Raw genomic sequence first — 20,702 nt, forward strand, 5'->3', positions numbered from 1 at the left:
GGTGTTGAACATGTGTGCTTCGGCCAACTGTATGACATGCCACAACTTTGATAAATATTTGGTATCGTTATGTCCACAATTTATTGGTTTCTGCATATAATTGGCAATAGCTAATATTATGGACCGTTTTCCCTCAAAAAATTACGTTGGTATTCCGATAGGGTTTTGAGATATTTGAGTTTTTGTGACAAAAATTATGTTTTTTAATGCAAAAAAAATATATTTTTTTACAGTGTGTATTTTTTTTGGAATCTTTATTTTGTTGTCTAACTTTGTTTCTTTAGTTGTCTAACAATCGAACGAACCGTTTTTGCTGTGCAGCTTTTTGAATATTTTTGAACCATTTTCACATACACCCTTTTGAAAAGTTAGTCGTGACTCAACTTGAAGATTTGATATCGGAAAATGACGATTTAGATGGAACTGAAAAACTGTGCAAAGTTTCAGATATTTTTGAAATGGTCGATCAGAATCGACTTGCATGCCTCCGTGGAATCCCTCAATGATATCCAACACAGCCAAAAATATGTTGTAAATTTCAGTTTATTTTCATACACATATTTGAAGCATTAAAATTAACTGAAATGTCAACGAAAAATCGCATATTTTTCAATCGAATACACTCAAAATTTACACGATCAACATCTAACATTCAAGCATCTTTAGTTGAACGTTAAACGTGGTGCTGTAACAAAAGATGAATTTGGTTACACTATATTGAAATTTAAATATTTTTATCAGTGAAGGATGGAAATCTAGTGATCATGACAATATGCACGATCCATCGTGGCTGTTCTTTATTGTGTAGAGTAAGGTGGGGCAAAAGTTCAACCTTAGTGGTATAATCAAAGTTTGCAGGAAAATAATAGCAGATGAAACAAAACAAATACCATACAGCGAACCTTCAACATATTGGCTATAACTTTGCTGAAAAAACTTGTGTGAAAATATTTACCGATTTTTAGTTATAACAGTTTCTAAACTGATTGTCTTAAACGAACTTTTGCCCCACCGGTGAGGCAAAAGTTCGAATCTAGTGTGGGGCAAAAGTTCGTTGGCTAAAACATAAAATATCAATACTTTTATGCCAGGTATACTTTATACCAGCCGTAAACTTATGTTTGCCGAAAAATACACACTAAATTTTCATAAAAAAATGCCCAAAACAGGGTTAATTGTAATACACCCAAAAAATAGCAGTTTTTCGCAAAACTAAGTGAAAATGTAAAATTTTTGTGACATTTTTCGCACGTTCAGGCAAATTTCGCTAAATTTGAAGATAATATGTAGATTTAAGGAAATTTGAAAAATTTTCCGTGGGTTTATACATGGGTCGAACTTTTGCCCCGCAGATTCGAACTTTTGCCCCGCTATGGGCCAAAAATTGATTGCAACTATTTATGGAAAAGCTAATACACGTCAAAGCATCCTTATGATAGGCCTAGAAACGCCCTTACATAAAATATTGAAAAATATTTTATCTTCATTTGCATGGAACATTGAAAGTTTGACCAAATATTACAATATTTACGTCGAAAAACAACAAATAGCCATAACTTTTCCAAATCTTAATCGATTTTTATGATATTTGGAGTGAAAGTCTCTTACTTGAATAGCATTCGAACCACCATGAAATTTCTAAGTTTTGATTTGATTTGAGCTAGAAATCTTGAAAAGAAACTCTTGCCCCACTCGAACTTTTGCCCCACTTTACTCTATGCATAACAACATCGATATACATTGTGTAGTCAAGTATCACAACAAACTACGCTTTGCGAATAATGAATCGCTCGGCATGTGCGTTATCTCCAAATCATGACGGCGCTTTCGAAAAACTTGTTCAGTAGCTCAAAGGCAATATTTGTTTGCCAAAAAATTTGGAATTTTGACACTAGGTGGCGCTAGTTAGCATGAAACTTTTGTTTTGCAGATATCTCAGGATTCTTACCAACTTGAAAAGTTGTTCAGTAGCTCAAGGTTCGTCACTTTTGTTTTGAAGAGTTTTCTGCATCTTATTTACTCAGAAACAATACGCCATTCGGCGAAGTGGTGTAGAACCTCAATAGCAATCTTTATATGCGCAAAAGACTCGAGATTTAGTCAGCTGGCGGCGTTAGTGAGCATTAAAAATGTTTTTGTATTCGCAAATGTCTCAGAATTCTGACTACTGGTATATGAATAGATGGCATCTCTGGTACAGTTGTTCAGGTGTTTATAATCTATCATTAGGAGCCATTAGATTTGAAGAACGATTCTACCCTATTACACCGAATGCTTTTTACCCGAATACCATCATTCGAATGCCATTACTTCGTATGCACCTTTAGCCCAATTCCATCACCCCGAATGCTATTTCCCCGAATTTGCAATTATGTTGACATGACGACATTCTCCCACGGCATTGGAATTCGGGGTAATGTTATTCGGGGTTATAGGTCATTCGGGGGGATTTGGAATTCGGGGTAATGGCATTCGAGTTAATGGCATTCGGGACAATTGCATTCAGGGTAATGGGGTAGAATCCTTCAGGGAACAATTTTGCCGAAAATGCCATCTTGCCAGCGTAAAAAATGATTGTGCTCGCTTTCTCGAACGCAATGTGTAACACAAAATGCATACCGTTTCGATTCATATTACGAACACTTAAGGCTTCAGTGAAGTACAACTAATAGAAACACACATAAATGTGATCATTCTGCATAAAATCTTTAATAAATCGAAATGTTCAGCCTCTTCGTGATTTTTATTTTGGACACGACCACACTTTTACTTCATATTCCGGACACTTTGATTCAAATTCCGTACAGCTTTTGAAAAACACAACTAGAATAGGTAAATTATTAATTAAACGCACTAAGCCACTAGAAAGACGTCAAAACTAGTTGAGCATTGTAAATTTCCATGGCTTGCTATAGAAATTTTTTATTAAAATCGTCTTTTAAATTGTGTACTTTTTCACTGTAAATTTTTAAACATGTCGAGTGATGTCTTTCCCATACAAAGCAGAGTGTCCGGAATTTGAAGCTGTCCGGGATTCGAATCAAAAAGGTACTTCAAATTTGCTCAAGATTCAACTTGAATAAAGTGCACAAAATTTCACATATTGACTTTTTGATCGATTTTACTTAAGCAGTGTTGCCAGCTACGACATAATTTTGAACCCTTTATGAAACATGTATTGCAGTTGTTGAGCATTCTATTTTTCAATTCCGGCCAAATTTTATGCTATTGATTTTTTTTTTCATTCTTTCTAAACGGTGTTGAACATGTGTGCTTCGGCCGACTGTATGACATGCCACAACTTTGATAAATATTTGGTATCGTTATGTCCACAATTTATTAGTTTCTGCATATAATTGGTAATTTTGATAACAATCAAGCAGTGTTGCCGTATATAATCGGAATATAAAAAATTAATCATTTTGGAAAGTTTTCTATCCATGCTTCAAATTTGCGGAATACACCCGATTCTGTTTTTGCACGGGGGATGCGTACCGTGCAAAAAAAGTTTTCAGTTCAAAATTTTAAAAACCGTGCAAAAAAAGTAACACCATTTCTCGACGTTTCATGCAAAAATAAGGTTTTGGCGGAAAAAAATGTATGGAAACTTTTTTTGCACGGCCGTGTAAAAAAAATCCGTGCAAAAACAGAATCGGGTGTATCTCGGATCAGAGGTCGGTGTGTACTTTTAGATATTTGGTGGATCTTACTTTTCCTTCAATTTACGGTAGTGCCTCAAGGATTGGTATTTGGTAATAGAAGTCTTAAAATCAGGATTTCTAGCCAATCATTGCTCCAACAGAAGAAATCACATAAATGCCAAGGACTAAGAATTTTTTTTATCGGGTTCTGCGATTGATAGGAGAGCAGCTGAACCGTCAATAGGCCTTCCTCGTCTCAACGGAAAGTTTGCATGAAATATTCTTCGATGTCTTCTTTCTTGCTCATTACCATTGCTGGCCTCGATATGGATATTGTCGCCCAACGTACGCTGAAGGAGCAACTAGCAATCACAATGCATACCAGAGAACCAGGGTTGCCACATATACAGATTTGTCTCCATCCCATTACCCCGAACGCCATTACCCCGAACGCCACTACCCCGAATGCCACTACCCCGAATGGGTCACTACCCCGAAAGCCATTACCCCGAATGGGTCATTACCCCGAACGCCACTACCCCGAATGAGCCATTACCCCGAATAGTATTAGATACAGCTAAATATATTGTTTTGCGGGCAAAAATGCGTCTCTTATGAAAACTGGTACTTAATAGCGCGTAAAATTCGTCGGTTAAATGTTCATCATATATTTTCCCTTCTTTTTTATGTCAACTCTTCTTTCGAAATATATAGTTGGCAACTCTTCTCATTCTTTCGGAGACGGTAGCTTTTTATCGGCCCAGTGGGCACTTTCGCAGTTCAAGGGTTCATTTACAAATTTCATAACGCCAAAAATTTCTATTTTTGACACCTACCCACCCGTTCGTACCACTTTTTGTATGGACAACATTTTTTGTCCCCTTCAGCGTTACGAAACTTGTGAATGGGCTTTTGATAAAATAAGCCGTTTATTGACTGAGAGCTCCTCTTGTCAACTTACCATTATTGTACATGTTCTATTGTCCCTGGGCATAGAACGTCAAGGAAATGCTCAATGCATAAGATCCACCACCGGAGGAATTTGAACCCATAACCCTTAATATGGTCTTGCTAAACAGCTGCGTGAACACAGATATTTGAACTTCTTGGTGGTGTCCATATTTCAATTTTGTTTTTAAGCAAATATTTTCCTTTCTTGTGTATATATGTTGTGTCATAGCATGATATGACATATCATATTTTTTACATATCCCGTTGTTACAGTGATCATTCACGTCATAGCTGCAAACATTTCAGCAGAAATTTTCCCCTTCTTTCTTAAATAGGCTGTTCTTTCAAGTTTTCGTTGAACAAGCTAGTCATTAATATTTCCATATAGAACAGCTTTTTTGAAGAAATATATCTTAAAGGCATTCACTCAAGTGAATCCTCCTATAATTTTAATCAGTAATTTTCCCTTTCTTTCATCTTCTTGTATTAAAACAGACAGGTCTCTTATGAATTTGCTCACCGCTTTGCTGTCATCATCATTTCTTCATAGTGCTGAATCGGAAAAAATTGTGATTATCCCATCGAAATTCAAATTAATGATCCCACAAACCAACGAAAGTTTTTACTGTAGCGGCAATCAAAGGCCGCCGTTTTTCTAACATGTACAAGTGTATTAACGTTTCCTTGCTTTAGTGGAACGGTTGTCTATCAGGTTGGTTTTTATGCGGTTTCCATAGACGAACACTTGCAGCGATTATCTCAGGGTGATCTTCCATTACCGCAGTTTACGAAACAAAATCTTTAAGGAGATCTTTATGTTAGTAGTCCGACACCTACAAAAATGAGTAAAGGAAGTGAGTTATTAGCTAAAAAGTAGCTGCTTTTATATCTTCTAATGTTTGAAATATAAATTGTTGAGCCACTCGTTAAATACTCATAAGGAATCGTACAATTATCTCCCCACTCTCTCACTAGAACAAGTTTCAAATTTTATGCATTCGGGGTAATGGCGTTCGGGGTAGTGACCCATTCGGGGTAATGGCTTTCGGGGTAATGGCGTTCGGGGTAGTGGCATTCGGGGTAGTGGCGTTCGGGGTAGTGTCATAGAATCACAGATTTATCTGTATTTTACAGATTTTCTCGAATATTTTGTGACCAAGAATCTGTATATACAGATTACAGATTTTTAATATGGCCAAAATTTTACAGATTTATACAGATGAACCCGGATGAGGCAACTGTCTTCGTAGTAGGCCGCGCACTAAATGTATTATTGTTTTTGGCAGCTGAAGAGAATTAAGGAGAACGTAAAGTAACAATTCGCCCTGAAATAAGTGTAAAGAAAGAAAGTTTGCTTCAAGAATTTTTTTGGAGAATTCCTGAATAATGTCGTTGAAGACCCTACATTATTTTTAGGATTTTCTAAAGTTTTCCAGTCTAGAATTCCTGGGATTAAATCAGAGATTCATCTTCAAATATCTTGTTTTTTAAGGGGTTTCTTCCAAAAATCTTCAACAATTTCTATCAGGATTTTTATCAAGACATTTACAGGGACTTTTCAGTTAATATTAAATAAAAAACTCTGGTATTTGCTGGAGGTATGCTTGTGTTGATTCCTATATTAATCACTTCAAGAAAACCTTTGGAGATTCCACCTGGATTTTATCTCGAAATATCAAGAGCTTGCTCCAGGAAATCATTCGGAAATTCTTCAAGGAATTTTACTTCAAAATCCTCCAAAATTAACTCTACCGTAATTCCTTTATCGAATTATCTAGGGATTCCATCAGGACTTTCGTCATGAGACATTTCAGACCGATTCTAATAGTGGTTCAGAAACATCATCAACAATTTCTCTATAAGTTCCTCCAGGAATTATTGCAAGGATTATTCCAGGAATTTTCGCATGGATATTTCTTCAGGGATTATTTTATTTAGAGATTTCGCAAGGAGTTCATGCAGGAATCCAATCTCCAATAAAATTTTTACTTGGATCCTTGGATCTGTTTCACGTATTCTTCCAAGAATACTCCGGAATTTTTACGGAAATTTCTTCAGGAATTTTTGAGCGACTTCTCCTGATATTCTTTCAGATATTCCTCTAGAAAATGTTTCAGCTAAAAATGCAATGTAAATATGAATTTATTTTCATGCACATATTTGGAGCATCAAAATAAACTGAAATGTCAACGATTAATCTCTCATTTTGAATTCGAATGCACTTCAAATTTACAGATCATGTAAGGAGTGTATCTAAAATAAGCTATCCACATATTTTTCTTTCAAATCATGTAAAAAAATGATATTTTATTCAAACAAAAAACTGATCCTGTATTGTACAAGGTTTAACTTGAACATAAAGAAGACCGGATGAAATTAAAACTATTCTTTTACGAACTTTCGAACTTTTGATCGAACACTCTTCATCAAGTTCCGGACAAGAGTTGCATCACATTTTTTGGACGCTTGAGCCCAATTTTTTTTTTTTTTTTGAATTCCTGCATGCTCCCAGCTACTTTACCAGTCTTCTTGAAGACCCTCTTCACCATTGCCCAGTAATGTTCGATGGGTCGAAGCTGAGGGTAATTTGGTGGATTGATGTTTTTCTCAACAAAATCTATACCGTTTTTCGCAAGCCAATTGAGAGTAGTTTTGGCATAGTGAGCCGACGCTAAATCCGGCCAAAACAGTGGAGGGGTACTATGCTTCTTATATAAAGGCAGCAATCTCTTCTGAAGACGCTCAGATCGATAGATTTACGCATTCATAGTTCCGGTAGTGTAAAAAATTGTCGACTTCAAACCACAGGTACACATTGCTTTTCGACCAAATTTCTCCACTTTAAACGACCTGTCTGCATCGCTTACATCCTCCCCTACGACGGCAATAAAGTATTGTGGACCCGGAAGGGTTTTTGAGTCCTCCCTTACATAGGTCTCATCGTCCATCAAAGCGCATGCATTCGGACGCTGCAAAAGACGCAAGTACAACTTCCGGGCCCTTGTTGCTGCTCGCTTCTCCTGTTCTGCACTTTGTTTCGAGATTTTCTGCTTCTTGTAGGTCTTCAGATGGTTCCGCTGCTTGATTCGCTGGATCATTCCGACACCTGTTCCTGCTTTTTGGCCAAATCACGCATTGACATCGATTTGTTCTTCATGATCAGAGATACCACTTTCCGGTCCAGTTTCGGGTTGGAAGAACCGGGTTTTCTGCCTCTTCCTGGTAACTCAACCAAAGTATAGTGCTCCCCAAGCTTGTTAATGATGGTTTCAACACATGCATGATGAATTCCAAAGCGCTTCGCCAATTTTCGCATAGTAATACCCTTCTCACTTGCCATGTGTCCAGAACCTTTTTTTCACTTCCTTTTCAATACGCGACATTTTGGAAACCTAGAATTTGGACCGCGCAAACAAGTAAACAAACGGAACGCAGTGATGACAACATAAAAAATCATCACAAATGCGTACAACGCAAATGTACAACGCAAATGTATGTGTTGCGTCGAGGGAACGATTGGCCCTTTACATTGTTAAGCCCACTTCATATGACACACTGTAGAACGAATGTGTCAAAAAACCGATACATATATAGTGAACGAATACGCGCACGTTTAGTTGAGTGATTTATAGTTCATATAATATTATGCAGTTTTCTAAAGAATTTAATTAATAAGCCTACTGAATTCGAGTTATAGAGCTTTGCTTTATTATCCAAATCCTAAAGTTTCTTGAAGTGGTAATATAGTTTCGTATATACTAAAATTGTACCATATAACCACAAATTTGTATACCCTTCTAGGAATCCACTAGCAAGCGCTTTGTGGTATACATTGACCTAGAATAACTAATTTAAGTCCTATTGATCAGTTGAAAAACCGTAAGTTGAACTAAACCTAGATTTAAAAGATTAACGTGAATTAGATTTTCTGAATTTTAGTATTGGTATAAAACCACCCAAGCCATCCAAGTGTGCTACTATCAAGCTAATTGAGAACCAATTTGTAAGACAATAGTCATGTAAATGTAAATACCATACTAATAATGAAATATATTTCAGTCGAGTTGCTTGGTAAAACCCTACCGCGAAAAGTTTTCACAGTATGTCGATAGCCTATTTTCGATACACTCCTTAGCACTCAAGCATCTTTAGTTGAAAATTAAACGTGATGCCATAGTAATAGATAAATTTGATTTATTTTTACTATTTGCCTCAGTTTACACTACATTGAAATTTAAATATTTTTATCGGTGTAGAATTCCTCTAGGAAAATCTCAAACAAAGATTCTTGCAGAGATACCTTCAAAACATTCTCCATTTCTCCAATTGTTCCCCGAGTTGCACTAGGACAATCTTTTCAAGGATTACTCGAGATATTTCGATAGTGATTTGTCCAGATTTTCATCTGAGGATTCCTCCATGGATACATACTAAGATAACCCCAAGTAACCATGTCGAAATTAGTTCGGGAATTATTCCGGAGATATCTTCCGGGATTCCTCCACGACTCGCTCCAGAAATTTCTCCAGGGATTTCATCAGTTATTCTCCCAGGCGTCAAACAACTCAATTCCTCAAAGGATTCTTTAAGAATTTCATCCATGAATTCACCCAGAGCTACCACCAGGAAATTCACCACATGACTTACTCCAAAGATCTTTTCAGACAAGTACAAGAATTCCCCAGGAACTTCTCAAGAGATTCGTTCCTCTTGGAATTCTTCCAAAGGTTCTTCCCTGCAGGAATATCATCAGAAGTTATCATAACAATTTCTACATAGGAAAATGCCTGCAAAAATTCCTCCAGTAAAATCTATACATTAATTCTTTTTGGAGAATCTCTCCATACCTCCAGAGATTTCACCTTGGATTTCTGAAGATATTTCTCCATGGATTCCTTCAAGGATAACTCCAGGGATTTCTATAGATAAATCTTTGCAGTGGGTTTCCCGGAATTTCTCTAGAAATTCCACCCGTCGAATTTCTTCAATGATTCTTTGTGGGATACCTTCAAGGATTCTCCAGGGATTCCTCCAGAGAAGCCTCCAGAAGTCTTTCAGTAATAAACTTCGATAATCTTTTCTTCAGGAATTTCTCCAGAGAACTCTCCAGGATCTCTACAGGGACTCCGGCAGGGATTTCTCCACCTTTTTCTTCAGTAATTTCTTCAAGGATTGCTCCAGAAAATTACTCGTGGTTTACTTGTTCCACGGATGAGATTGTAGAGGATCAGCTGTATATTTTAATGAAATAAGCATCTATGCAGTCTAAATTATAAAAATGCTGTTGAAAATATAAAGACTGAGCAGCCGTCAAGAGCATATTCTATGTTCAAGGGATTTCTTCAGGAATTCCTTCAGAAGTTTTCTCGGAAATCCCTCCATAGGCTCCTGCAAGAATTTCTCCAGGATTTTTCCAAGAATTTCACCGAGATTTCTTCTAGATGTTACTCAAGATTTTTTCAGAGATTCCTCCAGGGAATACTCTAGTTATCTTTCCAGGGATTCTCAAAATATATCTTCAGAAAAGAAGTTCCTGGAAAAACCTGAAAAAAATCGCAGGGAAAATCCTGGAGGAGTTCTTATTCTATGTGATGAAATCCCTGAAATAAATCTTGGGTGAATCTCTGAAGGAATTTAAAGAGAAATTCTTCGAGGAATTCCCGAAGGATTTTTTGGAGACCCAGAACGAATCTTTGGAGAAATTTCAAAGAAAATCCCTGAAGGATTATGTAGAAAAATAATGAAGGAAACTATTGACGAATCTCTATAAAAAATTATCAAGATCTTTTTCATCTTCTTGGCAATAACATCCTCACCGGGACAGAGCCTGCTTTCCAGCATAGTGTTCTTATGAGAACTTTTATTAACTGAGAGCTTTCTTTGGCAAAGTTGCCATTTTTGCATTCGAATATCGTTTGGCAGGTACTCTATGCCTCGGGGAGTCAAGGAAATTTCCACTACGAAAAGATCCGGGACCGACCGTCTGGGTTAGATTCCCGGTCGGTACAGGTTCGATTCCTGGTCGGTCTTTCGGCGTTGCTCTGCTTTGTAGCCGCGAACTCTAACCACTCGGCTAAGAAAGGTCCCTTAGGAGCTATTTCTTGTAGAATCCCTAGATGCATTTTTGGTAGAATCTCCGGAAGAATTCCTGGAGCAATCTCTGGAGAAAATCTCAGGAATAATTCCTAGAAGAAGTTTGAGAGGACTACTTGAAGAATTTCTGAAGTTATCTTTTAAGAAATTGCCATAGTTTATCTTGGAGAAAGTCATGAAGACATCTCTGCAAAAATACATATATAGATTTTCCTAGAGGAATCTATAAAGGTGCTTCGGGAAATTTTTTTGGAGGAATATCAGGGCGCTTGAAGAATCTTAGGAAAAATCTGTGGAGGAGTTCTTGAAGTCATCTCTTGAGGAATCCTTGGAAACTCCTGGAAAAACCGCTTTTAAATTAGCCCTGCAAAAAATCCTGGAATAATTCATGGAGGATTCCCAGGAAAAACCCTGGTGAATTTCCTGAAAGAATTGCTGAAAGTGTTCCTGGAGTCCGGTCAGAAACGGTGTAGAAAATCTGGTAGCGAATAAAGGTTCCTCCCGGATGAATCTCTGACAAAATCACCATGGTCATAGGAATTACGATATAGATTGTTGTGAAGGATTTTCTGGTGAAATCCCTGGAGGAATATTCGAAAGAGTTCTCTGGAGATATTTTAAATGGAATTTTTGAAGGAATCTCTGGAAGTTTTCCTGGATGGTTTACTGAAGACGAATTTCATGTCAAATCGGTCAGTCACATAATTCGACCATATTCGATTTGCAGTAAATTTTGCACATGTTTTCGCTATGGTTTAGTTTAGTTTATTATTTCAGACCATCTAACCATCAGGTCTTTCGGGTCTTTCGGTATGGCAGAATAAGTGTTTTCCATAAATAAACGATCATTTTCACTCAAGAATAACTTTTGAAAATGGAGGTATTGCATGTAATTTATTTGAAAAATTCTAACTTCGAAACTGTTGATTTTAGAGACTGCAAGTTCAATATGTGCACTAAACATATTTTATTTTAATTCATGAAAAATTCAAAATAAAACATAAAATTGAAATGACATGAAAACGTATGGAGCTTTTGAAGTTAATGCACAAGAGTCTATTCCGACACTAACAGTGACGAATTGTTTATATTTGTGTCAAACCCATTCATTTAAGCAACATTCCCACTGTTGTCATGATAATACCACGTTTCATAATATATTGTACATTTAAAATAAAAGCATGAAACGAGCTCACCAAATTGACCATCCATCCTTATCTGAGCAGTTCTAAGCTACTTTCATCAGCATGCTCATTTCACAAAAGCAAAATATCACTCCGGTGATGCGAAAACCTGAACTCTTTTGCACACAGAACACGTGCAAACTAAAACGAAAAAAATACTTCGGCGACGACACAAAAAAACCGATTTTTCTGATAAAGATGAAACGAAGCCAAAACTCAACACATTTAGAGAACCAGACAGCGGCTCAAGCTGAAAACCTGATCGATTGGTCACCATCAGCGCCATGGCCTGGCTCTCCGTGGTCCGGCTTCGATGCATCTTCACTTTCTGCTTGGGCTTGAACGAAGCACTGTCCAGCAGAACGCGTGCAGAATAAACCGACTTATTTCCACTATAAACATTTTTTGTTTTTCAAAAACTGCACCTATTCTAATAATTTGTGGAGACGATAAAAACGTGACAGATCAATTTTCAACACATCCGTTCGCGCGCGCTGCCTACTGCGATCCCTGTTGTTCATTTTCCGTACCGATTGCACAAGGAAGTTAATTTTTTTAACATTTGATTTTTGTCACTTAGCTCTAGTCTTTTTGCTTCTTACTCCTACAATTCATGAAGCAATCTGCACAAATCGCTCAATTCATACAGAGATGTTAGGAATTTTTTGATAGATTTCATGAATAAAGATTTTCTCAGCGCAAGTATTCCTTCGGGGTTTTCTTCCAGTTATTCGGGGATATCTACTCGGGCTCCTCTAAAAATTTCCCCATTCACTGATCATACATATAAGTTTTTTTTTTGGAAATTACTCAAAGAATTTTCCGAGGGGTTGTTCTAAAAAAATCATCCAGGTCCTATGATAGTTGTTTTTGCAGTCCAATTATTTGATGAACTGTTTTCGGAATATGTCACTGGGCATGTTGGTTATCAAGTGTCTGCTCCCTTCAAAGGACAAAATTGTTCATTAGTACGATTGACATGTTTGCACATTCAAAAACATATGAACGAATCGAGCGAATGAAACAAAGCCTCCATTTGAAAAGTAACACCAGAAAAATAGAAATAAAAGTAGTCAAATTTCTTTCAAATTCTTTATAACAAAAACTATCATTTTTCAATATTCCATCCTTTATTTTGCGCAATAGTCTTCAGTCTTATAACAACTTATATTAGAACATAGCATGTGTGGTTGTTTGTTACGGTTTTGCTGGTTAGCTTCACCAAAAATCCTTCGTTAAATAGTTTATTTTATTGGCTCCTTTTCCACGCGTTTTTTCTTTGCTTATATCAATGATGAAGCATTTGAAATTTCTCTGTTTAAATTTTGTTTTGTAGTTTTTTCTGCTTAACTCTAATGTTGTTGTGGTTTGCTTTCGGCTTATCTTGTCTTTTATGTTTTCGGTGTAGAAAATGTGATTCATTTGTTGTTTTTTTATGCCCGTTCAGAGTATTACTTGGACAAGAATTTTATTCGAAATGAGTGAAAATGGTATCAAAAATGTTTTATTCTTTGAATTAGTTGACTTTTGCGTATTGTGTTTCCCTTCTAATTGTAGTTCTTATCATCTGTCGTAATAAAGTACGGATAACGATTGCTTAGTTCAAAAGTTAAATCAAAAACTTACAGTGCTAGTATGGCAGAACAAATTATGGGAAACGGAAAATATGTAACAAAGTAAATCAGAACGAGCTGCTCGGGTTAGTCGTCGCAACAACTGAGTTTTGTTTTTCCTAGACTATTTAAGTTATTATTGCATCTGAATGTACATTACAATTTGATTGAAGAATTCACTTATAAATATGAAAAATGACTGTACAAAATAGATTATATCCTCTCCTTTTGTTTGCTACTTTCTATTCTGTTTGCTTTCACTTGTCTTCTTGCATGTATATCGTTACGAATAAATTGTCTTTTACCGTTTATGTTTCTTGCTAGCGATGAATATATGAAATAGATGATCTCTTTCTGTGTGAGTTAGAATGATTGTATGCAGCGTTGGTGTTTGTTTATTTTTTGTCAACATTTAGTTTGTGTACGTATTCGCGAATGGGGTTGAAAACAATAGAACTTGAACATTATTTGACCTAACAAACGAAACTTCCAGCTAGAAATATTTTTACACAGCGTTTTGAGCTCGGGGTTGATGATCTAGACCGGTTAGTTACTGTAATTCATCATAATATCAACAACAGGAAGATGAAATGCGAATATAGCACGTAAATGAAGAAGTTCGTTGAGTAAGGGTGGTTTTGTGCATTTCGCTGCTGTTGAGGAGGCACTGGAAGGGTATTAGTGGCCGTTTGGTTCAACGGAGGATACTTTTGAGAATATTGGTTGGGATTCTGGAGGGTCATGGTTGGTATATTCTGAGCTTGTTGGTGGTAGGGATGGGTGTGTTGGTTTTGATGATACGGATGACTGTGATGGTTCAAAGCTCGCTGATGTTGGAGGTAATCAATGTTTTCGTAGTGATCGGATTCTTCTGGATCAGGAGTTCGGAGAGGTTGTGTCGAGCTCTTAGAGTCATATCTAATGGTAGCATCGCAAGGTCTTAGTTCTCGGTAGTCATTAGCCAATACTTGTTGTGCAAGATATCGTTCCAACTCTAGCTTGTCTACCTTCTGAGGTACTATCCTCTCGTGTACATTCTTTCTTTCTTGTAGTATCTTTTTCCGCTGCCTAAACTTCTTTCGATAGAAAATCATAACTAGTGCAACCACAAGCACCAACAGAACACTAGCTATCACACTGATAACCGTTACCAAATGTGCGGGACAGTTTATGTCCCCTTCGGACATATTTCTCAGGATTCTTCTCGTCACCAACCCATCTTCGTTCTGATCACATCCAATTTCGTCCTTATCGATCATCAGCACTGTGGTAATGTTCGCCAAACTGTCACCATTTCTGCCCACGATGCCCACGCCATCACTGTCATCTTCGTCTACGGTTCCGGTAACTAAACGCCACAGCCATCGGATAGAACAGTTGCAAACCAGCGGATTTCCTGCCAGTTTCAATCGTTGTAATCTGTCCAGAGGAAACTGAACTGCATCCAGCGAAACCAGAGCATTTCGACGCATCGAGATATCAATCAAATTTGGATTGCCATAGAACAGTCGCAGAGGAAGATCACTGAACGAAGGGTTGTCGTCCAGCGAAAGGATTTGGAGGTACGTGTTATCGACGAAGGCTCTGAAAGAAAGAAGAAGACGGTAGAAAATAAAAATACCTATATTTATTTTTCTTGGAGCCTTTCTAAATAAAAGCCAAAAGATGTGATGAGCATTACCATCACTGTAAAAGTAAGCGGAGAACTATTTGGAACATTGTGTTAGATAAACAGTCAAATTTGGAGAAAAGACAAATACAATCAAGCTTTCAAAAAAAATCTTTGAATCAGACCTTAAAATTTTGCTACTATTGATTACTATATCATCCACAATGTTCAACACGTAGCTGCCAGAACTTTTTAGAGCTAACGACTCAAGTAGAAATTATTCAATTCCGTTGTGGCGGCAGGGATTCTATACATAACTGAAAGCTTTGACACAGCAAAAATTCCCACAAAAAACCCTGTGTAATAAAACCACAAACATCGCACGTCGTACACAACATTCACAGGCCAGCACATCCGGACGGAGCCCCACTGAGGAGCGTGTAAAAAAACGTTATTGAATGGAAATATGTATGCAAAAGCAAAGCTCCTTTCTCGAAGAAACATATCTTCATTCAGCGTCGTCGCAACCAAGGACTAGGAGCCGCCTTCTACGACAACTTTCAGCTGAAGTACTTATAGGTATAGGCGTTAAAACTCGGGCGTCTCATTGAATGAACATGTTCCAAGCCGATTTGAATGGAGCAAAAACTCTTCGGCAGCTCCGCACAAGAAAGCGCCATATAAATTCCACACGTGCCCACAATCGCTGCGAACGTTAGCTCGTTAGCTCATTCTGGGTGGTGTTTTTTGCTGTGACGATAAATGAAGGCTTGCATGAAGAAAAGTTGTAAAAGTCTTAAGGCGTGTAGAAATATAGTCATCATTATGGAATTGGTCAATTTCATGTTTTTGATTACTTTTTTGATTGATCAATATATAGATTGATCAATAATATATATAAAAGTACTGTTTTTGTATCACTGAGAAGTACCGTTTTGTTGCTGTAGGTAGTTTTTAAAACTTCCGAGAGCAGAAAAAAATTACGAACGCGCAGCACAAGATTATGAGACTCGCCGAGATTTTTTTTTTTACTTTTAAGAACTTTCAATGAACACAATTAAAGAAATAATCAAAACTTGACGAACCGAGCACCCCATCTATGAATTCGCTAATGATCGAAGCTTTTGAATCAATTGAATAGTACACTTCCATTATTTCCAGACAAACGTGTATGTATTTCGGTTTCCTATAAATGATGATGGGATCAGCATAAAAAGGGGTGTAATCCCACTTTGAGGCACAAAATTGATGACATGCTATTACTGGTGTTCGGTTTCCAAAAGCAGAAGTGCCAGATAGAGTGCTTAAATTGTAGCTACATTTTAACGATTTGTCCTCCGAACCCATTCCACCCACCCTCGTTTCAGCAATATTCGATTCCAACCAGCCAGTAAAGCCAGCAACAATCTGCTACCGAACCGAACTGCAGTAAAATTTGATGATCTGCCATATTCACAGCCCCTTAAAATCAATGAATGAGTCAATACCGCACACTCTCCGGGAAACTTCAGAGTGCCGTTTGCGATGCGTTCCCAGTCTCGGACGGGTGCTCGTTTGCAAAATTGTCCCGCCGTTATAAACCGCAACTCCCCCGACCATGCGATAGATTCCCCCGTCATAGGGCTGAATATTAGAGTGCGGCTTATTTTTCCGAAAGTTCGTTTTAATCAATTTCATCGGATACAAATCCGATTGAAATTTTCAGAAAACATTTAAATTTATTTTTTTTTTCAGACTGCAAAGTTTGGTCCAAAAAATTTGAAGAAGGGGGGGGGGTCAAAATGTCAAAGTTAAATTTGTATTTTCCTGAACCGAATTCAAAATAAAAATTTGGTTAAAATACCTGCACAGTAAATCACTGTTTTTAAAATTAACAAAAACACTTTTGTATGTTTTTAATTTGATAACCCTAAACTCTTTCGATTTTTTTTTAATCAAAATAGATGCAAAAGAATGTGAACATATTTGAAATAGGTTTAGTGTTCATTAGGCATAGACAAACATTTTTTTAGTAGCATAGCATAGCATAGCAGCATAGCATAGACTGACTGTACATGTCAATGGTTGCTACTCCGTGATTGATCGGAACTGGTAAGAATTGCACTACGATCCAAATGAATAAGGGATGGGAGTTTCCGCTTACTCTCGAAGTGCAATTTTAGCAGATCTGATATTATTGATCAATAACGGCGCCGGCCAAGTCCTTACAGTCAGTTGGGATGGGGAAGGAATGTTAGGGTGTAATCATTGTTGCTTCTGGAGACCGAGAATACCTCTGCATCTCCACAATCACCACGGGAAGGGTGTTTATTAGTGAGGGAGGAAAAGATCTGGGAGTCACCTCTGGTCGATGATGCGATCCATGGACAAGGGGGAAATATACGACTTATATTTAAAGCTAGTTTTGTATTTTTGTCTCGAGAAGTTTTTGGTAGAAGCTTTAAAAAACACTGTTTGACAAAAAAATTTTTTGGATGGATCAGGGACGCATTTATATGGGTCTTGAAGTGCAAGAAAAGTGTAGAAAAAGGCCGTTTTCAAATGATTGGCAGCACCCCTGCATTATTTTTTGATAAAGTTTGAAAATTTGGCATTTTAAATCACAAAAATTGTAATAAGCAAAATACCAATATCTTTTGAAATTTAATTATTCAATCATTGAATTTGTCAAATCAATATTTTTTGGCACTGGATGACTTCAGGGAAACGTGTACTATTTCAGAAGAATATTGGCATCAATTTTGTACAGGAATTTGGAATGTTAACGATCATTAAGCAAGTATGTGAGGATGTGCACCATATGAATACTACTTTTTCCATTTCACACATCTTTTATATATTTCACACATTTCATTACACACCAAAAAAATCTTAGATTTACACGTAACGTTATTTTAGTTTCAATCATGCAAAGTCATCTCTCATGTATTCTTCAATGATAAACACTGATAGAAACTGAAAAATTTCATGATCTTACATCCAACATTCGCCAATCTTGCATGCTTTCTTGCATCTTGAAAGTGAAATTGCAAACAAGAAATCTCGGTTTACATGATTCTACGCTGAATATTCTACCAAAAATAATGCACATGGATGAATCGACGGCGTGTCATTTCATGTGCATTATTTATGATTGAATTTTCAGCGGGAAACTCATGTAAACCGAGCCGTTTTGCAAGCAACATTCTTTGAGAGAAGGCGTTTCGCGTTCAATATAAAGGAATTTGGTAACAATGTTGTATATAATAGATGTGTTTATAGGTTTTATCATTGAATAATACATGAGAGATGGCTTTACATGATTGAAACTAAAATAACGTTACGTGTAAATCTAAGAATTTTTTGGTGTGCTGTTTAAAGAAGTGAAGTTTCGCGAAATTGTTTATCATAAATGTATGGATATATTGTTTCTTCACTTAATCGAAAAGCATTTCTACTCGTTTAGAGGATATGGGAATGGGAGTTCATAAATGGACACGTTTGGCCACATATGGGAAACGAGTTTAAAGTTAACTTTAATGGTCGACTTCTTTATGTTTCCAATATGCTTACAACTAAACCCATTTGAAGAAAACATCCCATTGAACAAGAAACAAACGCTCCATTTGAAAGTTTGATTAAAATTGTCGAAAAATATGTAAAGTGTTAAACAAAAGAAATCGGAAATGGTTTAACCAGATATTGTTTCATCTTACAAGTAAGAAGCAGGCATGTTACCACTAAATCAGTTTTCATAAATGATTAGTATTGTGCACAATTCAAAAGGGTTGATGCCTGCTGAATCTGAATCAATCATGCCTGCCTGAGTGGCTGTCAAGTGGTGTCACAAAAAAAAATGACAATGTTGATTACTAAATAATTGGTTGCTATTTTACGTTAGTCTGTAATTTCTAGGGATATTCTGATAACAAATGGACCTCATGATAGGCAATCTATTCTTAATGAGTACCTATCAAAATCTTTGAAAATCGCATATAACAATATTATCACATTTTTCACAGCCTTCGCCGTCGGCTCCTGATAAACCGACTAGCTCATGTAAGACCACTTACATGTCAGTGTCTAACCTAATTTTGTATTACTGCTAAGAGTTTATTAGACCAACCAGCCCATATAAACATAACAGACACATAAATTTTCCGTAGTCGTATCCTTGTTGAAAACATTGCTCATTGCTTTATCTAATGGAGCAAAGAATCAAATCCTAATCAAACGTCTTCTTGAACCTATAATAATTATTATATAATGAACCAGATGTGTGAAATAGAAAAAAAAAGTAGTATTTATATGGTGCACATCCTCACATACTTGCTTAATGATCGTTAACATTCCAAATTCCTGTACAAAATTGATGCCAATATTCTTCTGAAATAGTGCACGTCTCCCTGAAGTCATCCAGTGCCAAAAAATATTGATTTGACAAATTCAATGGTTGAATAATTAAATTTCAAAAGATATTGATATTTTGCTTATTACACTTTTTGTGATTAAAAATGCCAAATTTTCAAACTTTATCAAAAAATAATCCAGGGGTGCTGCAAATCATTTGAAAACGGCCTCTTTCTACACTTTTTTTGCACTTCAAGACCCTTATGAACGCGTCCCTGATCCATCAAAAAAAATTTTTTTGTCGAACAGTGAAATACGTCAACATCTATAATGTCGAACAATTCAAAAGATGTTTTTATTAATGACGAAAACTGAAAATTACATGTAAGGTACAGTGGGGGAAGTGTATCAGTGGGGTAAGTGGATCATTTGTCAATATAAAGCCTAAATACTTGGATATGTTGAATGTTTTCGCACCATTGCTTCGTTTTAGGTTATATTCTTACGCCCACACTGATACTTTTGCAAAACTGATACTACACGTACACTAACACAAGCAAACTTGTTAGCTGCAAAAAGTAATCAATTTGAAAATTGTTTTCCATCAATCAAAAATCCATTGTATCTCTGTCTAAAATCAAATTCTATTATTTTTTTCGACACATGGTGAGCATTTCAGTTCTAATTGAATGAATCACAATGAAAAATATGTCATTTTTATGAATAAATACAAATATATTGGACATGGTACACTTACCCCTACTTTTTAGTTGGGTGGGGTAAGTGGATCAAGAATAATTATCATTTATTGGCAGACTGCTTAGGAGAATTTTAATAAGCTTTAATACCCGCAAATGTTGTTTTCCTTTATTTTGTTCCATTCCCAGCTTGAATTTGTTAAATTGAACATAGAAAATTTGAATTAATCCACCTAAAAGTTTTTTTAACCTTTCTGGTATAAAAAAAAATATAAAAAGAATAATAATTTCAAAATTCACTCGAAACTTTTCGTGGTTTATGTAAGCTGAGTTGTAAAAGAGCAAAATATACTAATTTTCCAATCGAAAGCATAGTCTCGTACATGATTTGACCATATAAATTGTTCTAGACAGATGATACACATATATTCATATATAAAACAGAAGGATTTCAGTTTGTTATTCAAAAGTAAATGTAACTAATATTTTTAAACCAAGAGTGCTTTTCGAAAATATCGTTAGGAATAATCCTACAACACTTCTATATAACTTATGCGTATAAATGGATGAATTTTCTCCAAATT

At 36.4% G+C, this 20,702-nt stretch overlaps 1 protein-coding gene across 4 annotated transcripts in view; it reads right to left on the bottom strand.

Annotated features, from left to right (window-relative positions):
- Positions 1-12,980: 12,980 nt before the first annotated feature.
- Positions 12,981-20,702, bottom strand: part of LOC5577136 (leucine-rich repeat neuronal protein 2) — a 502,666-nt gene continuing 494,944 nt past the window's right edge. For all 4 annotated transcript variants that reach the window (XM_001663174.2, XM_021855555.1, XM_021855556.1 and 1 more), the window contains one exon: positions 12,981-15,066. In XM_001663174.2, coding sequence (XP_001663224.2) covers positions 14,046-15,066 — 1,021 coding nt within the window. In that variant the 3' untranslated portion in view covers positions 12,981-14,045. The remainder of the gene's footprint in view (positions 15,067-20,702) is intronic.

Source organism: Aedes aegypti, chromosome 3, assembly GCF_002204515.2.
Source record: "Aedes aegypti strain LVP_AGWG chromosome 3, AaegL5.0 Primary Assembly, whole genome shotgun sequence".
In the NCBI taxonomy this organism is placed as follows: Eukaryota; Metazoa; Arthropoda; class Insecta; order Diptera; family Culicidae; genus Aedes; species Aedes aegypti.